This window comes from Mus musculus, chromosome 19 (genome assembly GCF_000001635.26).
Source record: "Mus musculus strain C57BL/6J chromosome 19, GRCm38.p6 C57BL/6J".
NCBI classification, from domain to species: Eukaryota; Metazoa; Chordata; class Mammalia; order Rodentia; family Muridae; genus Mus; species Mus musculus.
The window spans coordinates 41307978-41326247 of record NC_000085.6 but is presented as its reverse complement, the minus strand read 5'-3'; the positions used below and the strand labels follow the sequence as shown (position 1 = coordinate 41326247).

Sequence of the window (18270 nt, the reverse complement as noted above, 5' to 3'; positions counted from 1 at the left end):
TCTTCCTGGGCCTCCCCACACATGTACATTCACAGGCACCCGCCTCACACATGCCTATAGGAAAAAATTAATTATTTTTAATATAAATGCATGTAGTAAACTCATCTGGCAACTCATTTCTTTATCTTTGCTAGTCTCCAATAATGACAAAGAGGGATCAAGGTTTACTTACAAGCTTTTACCATACTACCTGGGCAGTATTGATCTACACTAACCCCTTAAACAAATTTGACTACCTCCCATGATACTTGCAGGTTAATGTTGTTCTAGCTCTCTCTGCTTCAGATGTTTTTCCCCGTGATGTCTTCTCAGACCTTCACCTTGAGACTCTCCTTCTAACTCCAGTCTCCATCTCCCGGCCTGTTCCTAGTGCTAAAACTTCAACTCCCCTCCTCTCTCCCTTCCCCTGGCTGGCGGGAGTTCTGTCCTGTCCTCTCTTCTGCCCAGTCATTGGGTGATCAGCACTTATTGATAAGGCAGAGGACAAATGGTAAAATTGTTTACATAAACTTGAGAACGGACATTTTTGACATAAGCATTACAGTGCTGTGTCCGGATTGAAACAAGACATGAGGCCAGAGAAATCAGCATTTAACTAACACAAGTAAAACCTTTACACACTGCACACAAACACTATGCCTACACGTATGCACTTGCAAGTATGCATATAACATGTATACTTCACACACATATATGAAAAGAATAGAAAATAACATATAAAGTGACAGAGCCTAGAAATCAACTTTTATGAAAAGAAAATAAAAGATTTATTCCCTAAGTCTCCAACATGAGCTTATTTGTTTTCTTGGCATATTTACAAAATTGGTAATAAGAGATAAATGGACGGATGTCTTTTTATTTGATCATTATTTTTATTTCATGTGTATGGGTGTTGGACTGCATGTATGTCTGTGTGTCATGTGTGTAGAGTGCTCTCAGAGACCAGAATAGGGTGCTGGGTCCCTGAGATTGGAGTTAGAGATAAGTTATGAGCTACCATGTAGGTGCTTGATAGCCAGTGTTCTTAACTTCTGAGCCATCTCTCCAGCCCGGATCTTTTATCCCTTAATCAGCACAAAATAGTGTCAGACCAGTGTTGAGTGCTATAGAAACTTGGACTTAGGCCCACAAAACCTGCCCATTCTCAGAGACACACATGAGGACAGGCTAGAGACAAAATCCATCAGTGTCTTTGATGCTGCTTTGTGGCTGCTGTTTAAGCCTAAATGTAGCTCAGTGGTAGAGTATTCACTTAGCATGTCAAGCCCTGAGTTTGATCCCGAGCTCTAGGGAAAGAAAAGAAGAAAAGGGTAACATTTTCTAAGGATTTCCCACTCTTTTTAAAGCAGAGGGTGCAATACTAATGACTAGATCTACTAATTCAAATAACATTTCCTCCATCCTGGGAGTGCACGGTGTTTAGAGGTTGCCTAAAGGAAGCCATCACTTATGTCGGACACCCAGTAAGCAGTCATTGAGTGCCTACTGCATGCGTGCTAAGTCTCAGAAGCTTTTCTGCGCCTGTCTTCTTGCCTTTCGGCTGAATTCTCCTCGATGCCTTTTTAGATCAGAGGGACGAAGAGCTGCCCACGCTGTTGCATTTTGCTGCCAAGTATGGACTGAAGAACCTCACTGCCTTGCTGCTCACCTGTCCAGGGGCTCTCCAGGCCTACAGTGTAGCCAACAAGCACGGCCACTATCCCAACACCATTGCCGAGAAACACGGCTTCAGGGACCTGCGCCAGTTCATCGACGAGTATGTGGTAAGCTCCGGGTGAGAGAGGTCTGGGTTGAGACATGGGCTGAGTGGCTCCAGGACCGTCTTCTCACCAAAGGCACTGATGGATTTTTGTCTCTAACCTGTCCTCATGTGTCTCTCTGGGAGTGTTCAGTTTTTGTGGGCCTAAGTCCAAGTTTCTGTATCTACTTGGTAGCCATGTGATTTGGGGCAAGTCATAAATCCCCTTTAATTTAATTTCTGTGTGTGTGTGTGTGTGTGTGTCCTGCATATGTACACTACATGTATGCCTGGTGGCCCCAGAAGAGGACAGCAGATATCCTAGAACTGGAGTTACTGATTGTTGTGGATTGCCCTGTAGATGCTAGGAACAGGACCTTGGTCCTCTGCAAGAGAAGCAAAGATCCCCACTGAGGGATCTTTCTAGTCTCTTTCTCCCATTTCTTAATATGCAAAAAGGGGAAAAAAAATCCTAAGAGGTTTGTTCACAGAGTTGTTTTTAGAACAAAAGGAACCAACACATGCAAAGTGCTGAGGCCATTTCCAAAATACTGACAGGAACTTGCACAGAGTGTGTCTGCTCAAGGCTGATGGACTGTCTCTACTACCTCCAGGGCTCCTTGGTAGTGTGTCCCTAGCTGCCTTGCCCACCTTTGGGCCCAGGTAAACTGTGGGAGAATTGATTCTTTAATAGCTAAGGCCATAATACAGTACTACTCAGAGGAGGTATCAAGGTACCTTTGAGATCTCACTCTCTGGTGGATTCTGTCTCTTTCTGAACCTCTGCTTGGATTTGAACTTAAGGCAGGTGGATGCACCCAGCTTTCTTGACAGGTCGTTCTTGCTCACCGGTGTTCGGAGTTGCTCTGTCTTATCACATGCCCAGGATTGTGTCTATTGTCTTGGAGGAAGCTGTTCTGGACTCCACCCCCTTCAGCTGCTCCTCAAGAGCACCTGAGACTAGCTCATCCTGCTGAGACTCCCCCCGCCCCCAGTATAAGACAGACTACCTCCAGACAGGAGTGAGCCTGACACATCATCAGAAACTTCACTCTGCTCTGTGACAGATGATTCATAAGGTGGCGAAGCCAAGGGGTGAAGAGGGGCCCCATTGCTTTGAAGGACATGTAGGTATTTCAAACACTCAGAATAGTTTAAAACCTTGTTTGGGTCCTCATTGGCATACATGGGCTCAAAGGCACTCACACTCTCAAGAGGTTTTACTTGGCATTAGTTTGAAATCACACATGTGCTAAACACAGCATACCATTTTTGGGTTAGTCGTTTTCAGTAAGGCCACTCTGTGTTTGGAGTAGTGACTAAGTTCTTGAGCTCAGTTGATCAGCAAATGCCCCGTGCCACTTAATTTTTCACCACACTTCTTTGAAGTTGAAGGGGCCAAGACCTTCATCTTATAATTGAGGAAAAGTACATAGAAAGCCAAGGTGATTGTGCCAAGGTGGAGATGGGATTTGAACCTAGTTTGCTGCTAAAGTTGGGGCTTGTTATCCTGCTCTGAGTATCAGGGGAGGTTAAAGTGTTATTTTCAGAGTGCCTTGAGCTTTAATCTGGATCATACTTCTCATATCTTCTCGACTTCTAGCTAAGTCACCTTCTACCAACACCACTTTAGCCTTGCTGCCAAAGGTGGTCCCTACATGTTGCTCATGGCCTATGATAGTTGTTCTCAACCCCTGGGGAATCAAACAATCCTTTTACAGGGGTCATCTAAGACCATTGGAAAATACAGGTATTTATATTATGAATCATAACAGAAGCAAAATTACAGTAATGAAGTAGCAATAAAAATAAGTTTATGGTTGGGAGCCACAACAACATGAGGAGCCAGGTTAGAGGGTTGCAGCATTAGGAAGGTTGAGAACCACTGGCCTATAAGTAGTGCACATTTTATTTATTTATTTGCCAAATGCTAAACCTGGAATCCCAAACATAAGAAACTGTTACTGGATTCAGGAAACTAACATAGTGCCAACCAAAGGTGGCCTCTGCCAGGAGTTAATGAGGAGAAGGGAGCTGTCTGTGGTTTGAGGCAGAGGTAAGGATTATGACACACACTAAGCTGTTGGGCCAGGAAAAGCTGTTCACAGGTTGTGGGGAAGTCAGCCCACAGCCTCATACTATCTGGAGACAGAGGGACAGGGCTAGCCTTTCTGACATCAAGATTCCTTTATGTAAGGTCCCTGTCTTTGGGGACATCTAGAATGCTGATAGCCGGGGAAGAAAGCCCTGGAAATTGTCAGGCACTTGGATAAACCTTCCATAAGGTGCAGGGGTGAAGACATCCCTCAGGACACTTGGTTGCACAAGTGCAGGCGCACTTGCATAGGCTGTGCATCTGTGTGGCCCTCTGTGTCATTTGTTTCTCACTGAGTGCCCACCGGGCCGTTATAAGGATCAAAACTGAGAATGTGAGCCCTGCAGGGAGGACTAGATTTTCTGAGCTTTGTTTTTCCACGTCTAAAAGAGGGAGAGGGGGGGTTTCCGAAGGAGGTGGGTGCTGGTTTGTGCCCAGTGCTGAGCCTGATTCTTACTAGGTACTCATGAAGTGTAGTTTTTATTTACGTTCCCAGACCCCTGAACATTTAACCAGGATATAACTGCTTAACTCTGTATTTAGCGTTAGAGGAAGGAACAAAGGTTAGAGCTCTGCCAGGCGAAGAATACCCGCTAATACCTGCAAACAACTATAACCCTGGTCCGTGACCACACCCTTTGCCCACTTCAAGTCCACTATGGACTTGAGTCTGCCCAGCTAGCCAGATTCCTCAGTGTGCAATGGGTCCGTCTTCTCTCGCAGGAGACGGTGGACATGCTGAAGACACACATTAAGGAGGAGTTGATGCAAGGGGAGGAGGCGGACGATGTGTACGAGTCCATGGCCCACCTATCCACAGACCTGCTGATGAAGTGCTCCCTCAACCCTGGCTGTGACGATGAGCTCTACGAGTCCATGGCTGCCTTCGCCCCAGCAGCCACAGAAGACCTCTGTAAGTAGCTCTGCCTGGTTCTGCTTTTGTCCTGCTGCTGAGAAATGGCTTTTTTTTTTCATGCTAGTCCAAAGGGGGAAAGGCCCCCAAAAGGCCCTGATTATCTCTGAAAACACCCAGTGAAGAGCCTGTGTTGCAACAGCATCAGGGCTGCAGCTGTGTGTCATAGCAAGAGAGACTTTTTCCAACTTCCTCCACTGCTTGCCTGGAAGCCTCTCGTCTTGACAGCATGGCCTGTGGTCAACAAGCTCTCAGCCCTACCAGTCTCTGTGGGCCCTTTTATGACAATGTTTCACAATGCTTTATTATCTGACACACGATTTATGTATGGTATAACACACATGAAACCCACTGGCTTCCCTATACTGCCTTAATTGAGTGTATAGTAAGTGGAGACTTCACATGCTTACACATGTCTGCATGTGAAGACATGTGAATAGGCATGTCTTCATGTGAAGACATGTGAAATAGCCCTGTACAGGCAACTACACTCAGAGCCACCACCAACGTCATAGCCTTACATGTTGACTGACATGTGTCTGTTGTCTTGGTGACTCAACTACCTAGAACAGTGTTGGCCTTGGCACCTGGAGTTTCTTAAATGATGAAACTCTCTTCACAACCTTATACAATGTTGAATTCTTAGAAAATTCAATGTACAAAATGTACTTTAAAAGACATATCTAGTCCTCCCGACCCCGTGTGTGTGTGTGTGTGTGTGTGTGTGTGTGTGTGTGTGTGTGCGCGTGCATGCAGTGGATATGAAGGCGTATGTGCCTGTGTGCATGTGTCTGTGGAGGTCAGAGGTCATCATCTTTTGAAGGGTCTGACTTTGACCTCCGTGGGCTCACTGATTGGTAGACTGTCTGATCAGCAAGCTCTGGGGAATCTTTCTGTCTCTGCCTCCCTTTCACAGGGCCACAGATGCAGGAGACCACAACTAGATTTTGTGTGGGCTCTAGCTCCTTGGACTTTCACGGTCGGTGTCTTACCAACTAAGCCATCTCCTCAGCTTGACAATTTAGAATTGGTTAGAGTCCGTGTTCCTCCACTGTAGTGGCAATCCAAACCACCCTCGGAGCTCTTCAGAACTCCCTGTAGGGGGCCTGGTGCCACCCTTCAGAGAGGTTGATCTAAATGAGATTGGATTTCCTGTCGTGTACAACGAAGCACTAAGCATTCTGACACACTGCGCAGGACTTAGCGCTCTTTCCCTCTGAGTCCACTTAATAGGTTCAAGAAAGATAAGATAACTAAGCGGCAACCCGTCAGTTTTATGGATGCGGGATTTCCAGGATGGCTAAGCTGAGTACTCCCCCACCCCTTTCAGGACCTACCAGGGAAAGGAGCCTGCTTCTCCTGCCCATGAGCTTACGGAACCGCCAGCCCCACCAGGAGTCTGTAGAGTAGGAGGTGCAGGCTGACTGGGGGTCCCTTGCCTTCACCCTTGGGGAGAGGAAGAAGCACACTTGGAAGCTCTTCACAAATGAGCCCCGGCTTGCTGGATCTGTGAGGAAGGAGGCATGATCCACACCATCACACTGTTTTACTCACTGAATCCACATGGCAACCCCACGGATGCTGTTGCTACCTGCTGTTAAAGAGAGGTTCACTTCCCCAAATGCCACAGCTAACAACCTATAGAGCACAAATTCCATACCATTTAACTCAGGCCAAATTTGTCTCTAACTTGGGACGTCGTTGTAGTTCCCGTCCCCTCCAGCAAGCCTTTTGGCCTCTAAGGCTGTTTTCTCCCCATGTGCAGATCCAGGAGCTAGCTAACAAAACAGCTCAAGGCTACTCATTCCTGTAATTCCGACACTTGGGCTGAGGCAGGGGGATTAAGCCGGGCAGTGGTGGTGCACAGGACAGCCAGGGCTATACAGAGAAACCCTGTCTCAAAAAAACAAAAAACAAAAACAAAAAAACCAACCAACCAAACAAAAAGACTAGCCTGGATTACCAGCAGACCTTGTCTCAGATCCTAAACAAGAAGATCCCCAAACAAAGAAACCCAGCTGCTGACATGAACACACACACACACACACACACACACACACACACACACACACACACACCCCTGCTCATCTACCTTCATAGCTAGCATGTATTTCCAAGGACATTTCTGTTGCAGCTACTTGATTCTCTCCCTGGGTGTTGGAGTCACAGTGGACAAAGACCTGACTTTTTCCACTTTAGCACAGGGACTCATGCAGAAAACTTCGGGCAGGACCCTTTAGGAATCCAGAAAGCAGACCTGCTTCCTGGCCCATTCCCTAGCCTGGGGGCTGTTGAACAATGAATTCCTTGCTTACTGACAGTGTCTGTTGACAGTCTTCATGCATGCTGTTCCCCCTCCTCCAAAATATGAATTTTCCCCATCGTATTGCAGGCCTCCCAAAGGGCTCCCATGCTCACTAGTGCTTCAGGGGATGCTATGGGACCAGACTCGTTGTGACTGGAAGGCAACCTGTAAAGTCGCTCAGGGTCAGGAGGGTCTGGATGTCACAGACCCACGGAGGTTACCGGGAAAGAGGCAGGCTGTAGGTTGTAGGGCACAGCTACTGTTTGGGTAGAGAATGAAGTGATGACAGTTTTAGTTTGCCAGATCATATAATCTCTGAAGTTTCTGACAGTTGGCGTGCTCTGGGTTGTTTCTGTGTCTGTGGTTACTGGGTCTAACCCAGGAATGATCTCCTCCCTTGATCTCTTCCCTGCTGGTTCAGAAGATGCAGCCACTCGGGCCTGGGAAGATTCACTCATTTCACCCACAGTGACTGCCCGGGTGAGATGACAGTTTCGTTCTAGAAGAAGCAGGACAGAGGGCAAGCAGACCCATCTCAGATGCTGCGCTAACATGGTGATGCCCACACATTTGCCTTCCCCAGAAGTGGGATGGCTGCTCTTATCTGTTCGGTCTTACCTGGCCATCCTTCTGGACCAGCAGAGAAGGGATTATTCCCCAGGTCGAACCCAGCAACCACAGAACCAAACCACACGAGCCTCTGCTTTACAGGGAGTAAACTACATGGTCCAAGAGTTAGTGACATCCCTAAGTCTATCAGGAGAAAACTGGCTCAGGAATCTGAGTCTTCAGGTCCTAGAGGAAAGTCTGTCTGCCACCACAGTAGGGTAAAGGACCCCCTAACCTGTCCTTCTGGGGTTGTGTTTGCTGCCCTTGGGGCGGACATGCCTCGGGAGCTGCTTCTGTATGTCTGAATAGCCAGGTGTGTCAATGCACACCTTTATTGTCATTCCTAATGGTAACTCTTAGAGGCTTAAAATCAGTGTTTTAGGGAAAGTCACTCACCACTTACTCAGACTATTGGTTCACCGGAGGCTTTAGTATGAGCCCGTGACTGTTGTTGGGACAAATATGTCCTTTTATTGATTAGCGTTGGGAAAAATGAGTTCTTCCCCAAAGGGAGCCTCAGACAACCACTGTGTAGGAAGGTCACAGAGGAGCTCTCAGTGTTTAATGAAGGGGAGCTAAGAGGAAAAACTGGAGGTCTGACCTGGGGATTATGGCTCTGTTCCACTCCCTTAGCTCCCTGAGCAACAGCCCCCACCTCCACCAACGTGTTGTCACACACCCTTAGTGCACACCCCCCCCCCCACCACCACCACACACACACCCTTTCACACTCTCAGTCTTTAGCTTAGATATGCTGCCACCAGGCGGTGACTGTGTGTCTCTGCCTCCAGGTCTTCCGTTTTGCTGCTTCTGATCTGGAGTTTCAAACCATCCACTTGCACACCTTCGCTGTGTAAGAACTGTCTTTGTTTAAGATAAAACAGCTCAATCACTGGATAAAAATCGAGGCACCTGCCCCTAACATGCTTGCTTGTTGTGCCTCCATCCTTGCCTTTGAGGATGGGTTATGGTCCTCACGTCCTGTGATGGGAGTCTTTCTTTTCTTTTGTCAGCATCACCCAATCAATGCCTCTGCTCTGGAAACCTGGGGAGCTAGTGCCTGGAGGCCCTTGTCCAGTCTGTTTCCAGGGTAACCCGCTGCTGCGTTATAGCTTTGCTTACTTACACATCTCAGAGTCTCACCTTTGTCTACGTGGCATAAGGTACAGCATCACGCTGCTAGGAACTTCTAACTCACAGGTGTCGCTGCAATCCTAGAGTGGCTTTCTGTTGTCTAGAATAAAACTTTTCTTTTGACCCCTGACCTTTCTGGGATCTGCCCCAGCCGAGGTTTGCAAGTGGCAGTGCGCACTGCCTTGGCCACAACCATCTTACTGGCTTCCCTCAGCAATTCCCTAGTAGTAACCGTGGTCTTGTGGCAGGTCAACTCTACTTTGTGGTTTCTTTTGCACGAGCTCTCTGATTTTACAGTCCCTGCTAAGAGCCAGGTTCCATCTGAGCCGGGGGGCACAGCTGGACGCTGTGAAAGACCTTGCAGCCAACACTGCAGGTCTCACTCTAGGCAAAATTGTCCAGTTATGGGTGGGCTTTGGAGACATGTCCCATACCCCATCGACATTATTTTTGTCCAGAAATCTTCCCTTCCTGCAGCTGCAGAGGCTCAGACATCCCCTTGGTGACCCGTTTGAGAAGATTCTGTTGAGCAGAGCTTGGAACTACAACAGAGGCATTAGTTCTGGGTACCAGGTCAGATCTGTACCATCTAGGGGTCAGGTCAGGACACTGGGTGCTTCCTGACCTCTCCCTGCTTGGTGAAAACACTGGATTAGATGTTGTAGGGTTAGTTAATGAGATAAAATTCTCTACCACCAACAGCCAGCCTCACCCTGCTTTGGACCCACAACAGCCTACCAGCCATGTCCCTCTTTGGGCACTGCGCATAAATAATGACCTTGGGCTGTCATTAATTATATGTCTCTCTGATTCTGAGCCCCTGGCTTCCATAAGAATGACTTACAGCTTCCTGTCATTCCCCAGCACCCAGCCCAGTACTGTGCATAGGCTGTGCTCAGCCAATAGAGGTGCTAGAAAATGAGATGTCATCCCAGACTTTGTGGAAGTCCAAGTGCAGATTAGCTTGTCCACATTCTAATGCAATACTCTTGGTTTTTGGGGGGAGGTGGCAGATGTAGTGAGATATCGATTAGGTACTGCCGAGTGCAGACGCCAGGGTGGGGTCATAGCTCCCTGGCTTCTCCAGGCTGCCATTTATTTCATATCAGTATACATTATGCTAGTTCTTCTGCCTAAATTGCCTTTTTTCTCTGCCTGAGCAATGCCTAGACTCCTTCACAAAGCCCAAACTCTACCATAGCACATGCTTATTCTTTGTAAGTTTTTTTTAACCTATTCATTCATTCATTCATTCATTCATTCATTCAACGAATCTTTATTAAATCCTTATCAGATCTGTCCTGTGTGTAAGGGACATGGTGCCAGGCGATAAACAGCCAGTGAATAAATTGTCATGATCCCTGCTTCCCAGAGTCTATGTCCCATGGACCCCAAATTCTGTAGATCTGCTCCTGCATGACAGGGCTGCTTTGCCCACCATGTGTAAAGTCACAGGCTAGACCTTGCCCCACCTTTTCACCTGGGCATTTCTGCCCCATTTTCCTCGTTGCTAATGCCAGACATCACTCCCCACCCCTCTGATTTCAGATTGTTCTTCTCTCCTGTGTGTCTCTCCTTCCCATTACTTCTCCATCCATATGTGAAAAGTTAGGCTTTTACGTTGATGTCATCAGTCACCCTAACCTATTCGGGTGTAGTTGGGACCAGAAAAGCTCCAGGTTATCTTAGGTCCTACTGTGTGCCTCCTGCACCAAGACTTCTTGTTTGGCCACAAAAGATACTTCCTGGAGGGTAGAAGAGGGCTCTTGTTGGTTTTTAGGGTTGGAGAGCTTTTCTGGAATAGTCCTTTAGTCCCTGGTGTTTTCCTGGCTTTATATGGTACTGGCATGTCATCTGGATGGAGTGAGTGTCCTCTCCAGCTAAGCCATCTACACCAAAGTTCTGTCCTGAGAGGTGAATCTCACAGGTTTCTTTTGGAATTTGTGACACCGTTGATTCGTTCCTTAATTGAGTGCCAGCTGGGATGTTTTGCCACCTTGAATGCGAGCTTCTTGCATCCCAGAAACGGATCCTTCAAGATCAACCCCCCAGCATCTGTTGTGAGCCTGCAGTGGCTCTTCCAGGAGGAGACTGCGACCTGTGTTGCTTTCTTCTTGTTGTTGTTTTTCTTCTGCTGAGATGAAAAGAACTTTGCACTTTTCCGACGCATTTCAGGTTATTTTTAGCTGACAAGTGGTGAAGGTGAAGTGTTCGGAGTCTGAATCACAAAACCTTGAACATCCTGGAATGCAAGGATGTATTCTTCTTCTGCTTTACCCAACCCCCCGTGTCTGCTTCAGCAAATCCCTTTGCCCACAGAACTCCCTGCGGTTTTTGGTCACTCCGGTGCTACTTGTTGTCTACCTGGCTTCTGGATGCAACAGGTTTCAGATTTCTATGTTTCATTAAGTCAAAGGACAACCTCCATGTTTTGAATGGGAAAGGACAGAAAATATTTTTCCGGACCTCCACTTAAAGGGTATACACATCCAGACACTGGTGGCAAAAGCCGATGTCCTTGGAGGCAAGGTTGCCCGGTCTGTGCAAGCACAAGGGACTTCCTTCAGTGCGTCACAATCCCAGCCCCCTCTCCAGCCCAACATAGGAAGAAATTCACAGCAGCCTTGGAGACAGAGTAGTGCTCCCAGTGTGTGGCCGTGTTTTATTGACATGTGCAGAGGGAACTCAGGCTTACAGGCAAAATTAGGCTTGCTAGCCAGCTGCCCTTGCGATACGGAGACTAGCCTGGCTTCTCTGTGTGAGTCTGGTATAACTACGGATGTCCTTAAGAGTAAAAGAGGGAACCAGAGGATAGAAGAGATGGATGGCACAGTGAGAAAAGCTGGCATTGCTGCCTTTGAAAACAGGATTAGGGCCTGGTGCCCAGGTATGTAGACAACCCCGGACCCAGGAAAAGAGATGAAATCTATGCTGAGTTTTCCATAGAGGAGAAAACCTTAATTTTGGCCATCAGAACCCGCTTTGGCTTCTGAACCACAGAAGTGTAGGATTCGTGTCACGTTAGTGGTATTTGTCTCCGTAGCCTCAGAACGAAGCTGCCTCAGAATAATCAGGACAACTAGGAATTCGGTATCTCGCACTGGTTCAGTGCTTTCATCAACATTGTCTTAGTCATCTCTCTCAGCCGTCCTATGAGGCAGGCGCCCTGCGGTTTATCCCCGCTTTGCAGATGGAACACTGAAGCTTACCTATTTCAAGGAACCTGCCCAAGGACTTAGAACTAGTAGGAGTCAGAGGCAGCATTTAAACGTAAGTCTTCAAGATGCCAGAGGCCGTTTCCAGTGCCTCTGTCTTGATGCCCAGTAGACAGTCTCCCAAGCCTCTGTTGTTTACTGGGTTTCTCAGCTGCTGCCTTTCTCTGACTTTGCTTTGTCCCCTGAATGCAGACTTTTGGCTGGCTCCTGGCCTTTACTGCCTTGTCCTGGAGCTGTACACTTCCTTCATCTCTTCCCCAAGCCCTTGCTTCATCTCGCTGTCTAGTTACTGACTCTTCATAGCCTCTGACTTTAGGCTTCCTTCCTAAGAACAGCCTCTACCAATGCACAGAATGGGGCCAGCATGGGCTGGATAGCGCCACCTAGCGGGCGCTATCCAGCCCTCTAGAAAAGAGGACATTTGGGTGTCCTGGAATCTTAACAAAGAAAATGTTTGGCAAACCAAGTCAGATTTCCACGCGTGATCCTGTTGTAAGGACTGGCATGTTGTATTTAGACCTTACTCAAGCCTTAAGTATACTTAACTATAAGAAAACTGTGTGTCTCAATGAGGAAATTGAAAATATAATGTTTGAGATCATGGATGAGAATTCAAATATTGTGAGAAACACATTCTCAAACTCATGTTGAAGGCAGAAGGCATGCATGAAAGCCAACTTATTCTTAAAAAGAAAAAAGAAAAAAAGACGAATATGAGGTAGGAAGTAGCTCAGTGGTATTTTCTAGTGCCCAGCGTGTGTGAGGCCCTAGGTTCAATACCCAGCATTTCAATAAAAAGAGGCAAGAGGCAAGAATAGACAAATGGGATTATATCAAATTGAGGACTTTCTATAGAGCAAAGAAGAACAAGATTAAAGAGAAAAATCCACAGAATGGGGGTGAATGCTCATCTGATAGAAGTTTAGTGTCCAGGGGGCTGGAGAAGCTCTCTGTGGGTAAGAACACTGGTCCTTCAGAGGACCTCAGTTTGGTTGTCAACACCCACAGGTGGCTCACGACCTTCTGTGATTCCAGCTCTGGGGAGCCCATCGCCTCTTCTGGAGCTCGCACATGTGCGAGCTCCCCAAGACACAAAGACACATAGACAGAAATAAAATCTTTGAAAACGTTAGACCCAGGTGTGGTGTTCCACACCTCTAGTTTCAGCATTTAGGAGGCAGAGGCAGGTGGATATCTGTGAGTTCAAGGGCAACCCAGTCTGCATAGTGAGCTCCAGGCCAGACACAGAGACCCTGTATCCAAAGGGAAAAAAAATGGTGTTTAAAACATATGAACAATTCAGATAACAAAAAAACAAACCCGAAACTGATCAGAAATTAATATAGACTTTAGACTTTTCTTTTTAGAAATATGCAAATTGCCAGCAAATATATGAAAATGTTCAACGTGACTCACCAGGGAAATGCAAATTGAAACCACGGTGAGGTAGCATTTCAGTCCAGTTAGAGTGGCTGTGATAAAAATTTAAAAAAAAAATCAACAAAAAGCCGGGTGTGGTGGCGCACACCTTTAATCCCAGCACTCAGGAGGCAGAGGCAGGCGGATTTCTGAATTCGAGGCCAGCCTGGTCTACAGAGTGAGTTCCAGGACAGCCAGGGCTACACAGAGAAACCCTGTCTCGGAAAAACCAAAAAAAAAAAAAAAAAAAGAATCTTGCCACTTGTATCCACTTGGTTGGGAATGACACAAATTCTGCTCTCTGGTCAGTAAGGTGCCTACAGTTCATAAATGTTTATTATATATTTATAGAGAACTAAAAGAAGTTCAGAGACTTTCAAGCAAAAACATGATAACTGTTTGAAGATATGGAATTGTTAACTAACCCGATCTTCACGGTAAACATACATCAAATTAGCATTGTGTGAGCCGAGAGTGGTGTAATTCCAGCCCTTGGGAGATGGGGCTGGAAGACCAGATGTTCAAGGTTATCTGCTGCATAATAAGTTCAAGGTCAGCCCAGGCTACGTGAAACCTAAAACCACAACCACCAAAGAAAAGACAAGATGGCTCAAGTGTTAAGAGCCCTTGTGGCTCTTTCAAAGGTTCTGTGTTCAGTTCTCAGCATTTATGTCACTCAGCTCACAACTTCCTGTAACTCCAGGTCTAGGAGATCTAATGTCCTCTTCTGGCCCTTGTGGCACTTATCCACACATCACACACACACACACACACACACACACACACACACACACACACACACGCATGCATACACACATGCCAGTAATAATAATGATAATAATAATAACAATAATAAATAAAAATAAACTTAAAAAATAAACCTTAGCAAATAAAAATAGAAGAGATGGCTCAGCTGTTAATAAGGCTTGCAACCAAGATAATAAAAATAAGTCTTAAAAAAGTTATCGCTATATGCCCCATAAGGATATATAAGCTATAGTGTCAATTTTTTTCCTAAGTTCAGTTCTTAATGCCATGAAAAAAATGTTTTTGTGGTACTGGAAATAAAATAATAAAATCAGTTTAATGCACATTAGGCAAGCTGTTTGCTAGTGAGCTGCATACCAAACCCCTTAGAAATTCTTAACATGTAAATAGAGTCTTCTATTTTGAAATTTTCTTTGCTGGGTATAGGATTTAATAACAAAAATAATAGAGAGCGTTCATCCAGCCCTTCGTATTTGCGGACACTGTGCTGTGCTCTGGGAAGGCTTCTCATGTGACACTCGCGACAGACCTACTGAGCTGTGCCGTCGCCACCACCATTTTATAGTCAGGAAAAGAGAAGCAGAATGGATTGAAATGAGCGGACCCGGGATAACGATGGGCAAAATTAATAGAAACACTTTTCATTTCCCTTTCTGCATGAGAATTTGACCTTTGTTTGACTTCCTGGCTTTGTTACCCTGGTAACCCGATAAGAGCCAAATGTCAACCATGTTTCTAGGCAACATTACCTAGGATGAGAATGACCCCTGATTGGTCACATATCTGGATGTGGGAGGAGCTGTACGCAGCTGTGAAAACCTGCTAAGGACCCGCGTTCTGAGTCTCTCTGGGGAGCGATGACTCTGGCGTGTTGGTTATGGGGGTCCTGGAAGCTGCACCTCTGGAGACGTGATAAGAAGTGTGCTTTTGTGGGTACAACCTTTCCCCAGGGTAGTTCCTGCCTCTGCCTGATGTAGTTCTCATTTCCTAGAACCATGACTGCCGAGTTCAGATATGCTTTCTTGCCTCTGAGACGCGGACCTGTGTCAAGCCAAGTCATCTTGTGGGTGTGAATGCTCTGGAGCAGCGGTTTCAACTTTTCTGACGCTGCAGCTCCTTAATGCAGTTCCTCATGTTGTGCCGACCCCCAACCATAAAATTATTTTATTGCTATTTTATAACTGTTATTTTGCTATGTTTGCAAATCATAATGTAAATATCTGATATGTAAGCTGTTTACTATGCAATAACCCCAAGGGGGTCGTGACCCACAGGTTGAGAACCAGGGTAGAAGCCCATAAAAGACTAGTTGGTATTGGGTTGCCGGTATGATGTCAGTTCAAGCAAAGGAAGGAAGGAGTGGAAGAATCAAGACAGGTTTATGCACTGTGATCTGATACCCAAACTTCCATTTGGCAAAGCCTAGTTTTTCTTCTTCCAATGTCAGACTCTTAAGGATTAATGAAAACACCATAAATATACTATATAGTATAAAGACTATAAAGTAAAACAAATTTGATTTTTTTATTCCTACCTCCATCATTCTATCTACATATGCCTGCTCTGCCACCCATCAGAAAGTGCTTATCTCGATAGCAAAGGAGGACAGAGTGGGCTCAGCAGAGGGTCCTCTCCGTGTGTCATGCTTGCTTGTTTTTGCTGCTGAAGTCACCTTTCTGCTCATTTATTCCTCTCCTTACAAGGAATTTTTTTTTTTTTTGGAGCTTGTGTTCTAGCTAGTGGTGAGCACCCAGCTTAGTGATGAGCAGTCAGCTTAGTGATGAGTACTCAGCTTAGTGGTGAGCACCCAGCTTAGTGGTGAGCACCCAGCTTAGTGGTGAGCACCCAGCTTAGTGGTGAGCACCCAGCTTAGTAGTGAGCACCCAGCTTAGTGGTGGGCACCCAGCTTAGTGATGAGCACCTAGCTTAGTGGTGAGCACTTTGCTATTATATGCAAGCCCCTGGGCTTGCTACTTGGCACTGGGAAGAAAATGCCCTTGTGCTATTTTTGTTTTTAAGAGAAAAACTGAAGAATACCGAAGTCCATGCATTTCTTGCCCCTCATTGTCTAACATTAGCATCTTGTTCAGGTTTCTCCATTTCCCACCATCCATCCTCTTTTCTTTCACAGTCACAACAGCTGTTGTGACCCACAGATTGTCCCTCTGTCCCTTCCAGTTAGGGCTGGTTCTCATGCTTTCTCAGTCCCAATTCTCTTGAAGAAGACCTTTGCTTGTTGATAACTTTGTAAACTCTCAATTTGGATGTGCCGTGTTTCCTATGATTGGACTGGGGTTATGGAATTATTATTATTTGAGAGATCCTATGTTAGCATAGACAGCATCATAATATTCATTCATTTATTTTAAATAGGCAGAAGAATTCCTTAAAATACAAAAAGAGATCAGTGGGCTAACTTTCTCCACTGCTTATCCTAGAAAACCACTGAGTCTTGCCTATATCTCCTTGCAACAATGTGTGATTGTATGTGTGTGTGTGTGTGTGTGTGTGTGTGTGTGTATACACATATGTATGTGTGGTGTGTGTGTGTATGATTCATATACTGTATATTTGTGAAAATATAAAAGTAAACTTTCACTTTGCCTCCTAAAGGTAACATAGTAATTAAAATATGATCGTGAATATTTGGATTCTTTTTTGTTATCTCTATACATAGGCCAGGCTAACCTTAAACTCACAGAGCTCTGCCTGCCTCTGCTGGAATTAAGGTCTCTGATTCATTTGATCTATCAGGAACTTTAGTAAAACACACACACACACACACACACACACACACACACACACACAAACACATACACACGCGAGTTAAAAGGCTAAGTATTGTGATCCTGGGTACAGTCCTCTGCTGGCTGGCTGGAGCCAGTCATTCTTGCTCCTTCCTCAAAGGTAACCACTGTCAGGAATTCGACAGCACTTTTGTGCTGTCTGCACATTTATTAATTCATAGGTAGCTTGTAGCACTGTGCTATAGCTCTCCAAGTCTGTGTAGCTATTACTATATGTATTCACTTGTATCTAACTTCAGCACTTACTATGTGTTGGAAATATAAGTTTGTTGGTAGATGTATCTCTAGGACATTCTCTCTTTTTTTAGCTGCTACATAATCTTTCATTGTTTGAACAAATCATAATTTGTTTGTTCTCTATTTTTTCTGTACCCATTTTTTGATGTAATAAGCCATACTGTAGTGTGTCATTTTGAACCATATATTTTAAACCTATTCTTTTCATCACAAATGAACATATTTGTGTCTTTGGAGGCCCGTATTCCAAGGAGAGGTTTGTGGTGGTGTGGGTACCACTTTTCTTAATGCTCAACACTTACTAGATTGGTAGATGGAAAGAAGGAAAGAAGATGGGAGGAAGGGAAGGGGAGAGGGAGAGGAGAAAGGGTAAATGTGCGAATCTCTTAACACTACCCAACCTTGCAGTTCTTTCTGTAAATCAACGAGCCTGCCTGGAAGAACAGCACATCAACCCTGTCTCATTTTCCTTCCAGATGTTGAAATGCTTCAGGCCAGTGCAGGTAACCCAGTCTCGGGAGAAAGTTTCTCTCGGCCCACTAAAGACTCGATGATCCGCAAGTTTCTAGAAGGTAAGTTGTCACTGATTAGGGAAGCAGAAACTCTGGTGTTCAAGGGACAGGTCGCCACAGACATGGCATGTGACGACTAAAGGCTCTCTGCCTCCCTCCACACCTGCCCTGATCTTCCCCATCAGCTGATTAGAGACAGGCCAGATCCCACAGCTGGAGTCACCAATTATACTAAGTCAGTTGCTCCCAAGAAGACATCACTTAAATTACATGCCGGTTTTTCTTTGACAAAGACTAACTAAGTACCTGCAGCGGGCAGAAAGCACTGTGTTGGATATCGAAACTGGCAACCCAAAGAAAAATAAGACGTGACCCCCACAGGAGCCTTGGCTTTCTGCTAAAAGAAGAGGACATGCACCCTATTTGCCAAGCAGAGGCAACATTGCAGGGGTTAAGAGCATGGCCCCCCAATCTGTGCTCCCTGACTTCTTCAGTTACCCAGAAGGCCTCAGACAAGG

General features: G+C 45.8%; 1 protein-coding gene across 2 annotated transcripts in view; it reads left to right on the top strand.

The window, feature by feature from the left end:
• Pik3ap1 (phosphoinositide-3-kinase adaptor protein 1) overlaps nucleotides 1-18270 on the top strand; it is a 112562-nt gene that overhangs the window by 58855 nt on the left and 35437 nt on the right. For both annotated transcript variants that reach the window (XM_006527472.3, NM_031376.4), the window contains 3 exons: nucleotides 1567-1763; nucleotides 4557-4746; nucleotides 17717-17812. In XM_006527472.3, coding sequence (XP_006527535.1) covers nucleotides 1567-1763; nucleotides 4557-4746; nucleotides 17717-17812 — 483 coding nt within the window. The remainder of the gene's footprint in view (nucleotides 1-1566; nucleotides 1764-4556; nucleotides 4747-17716; nucleotides 17813-18270) is intronic.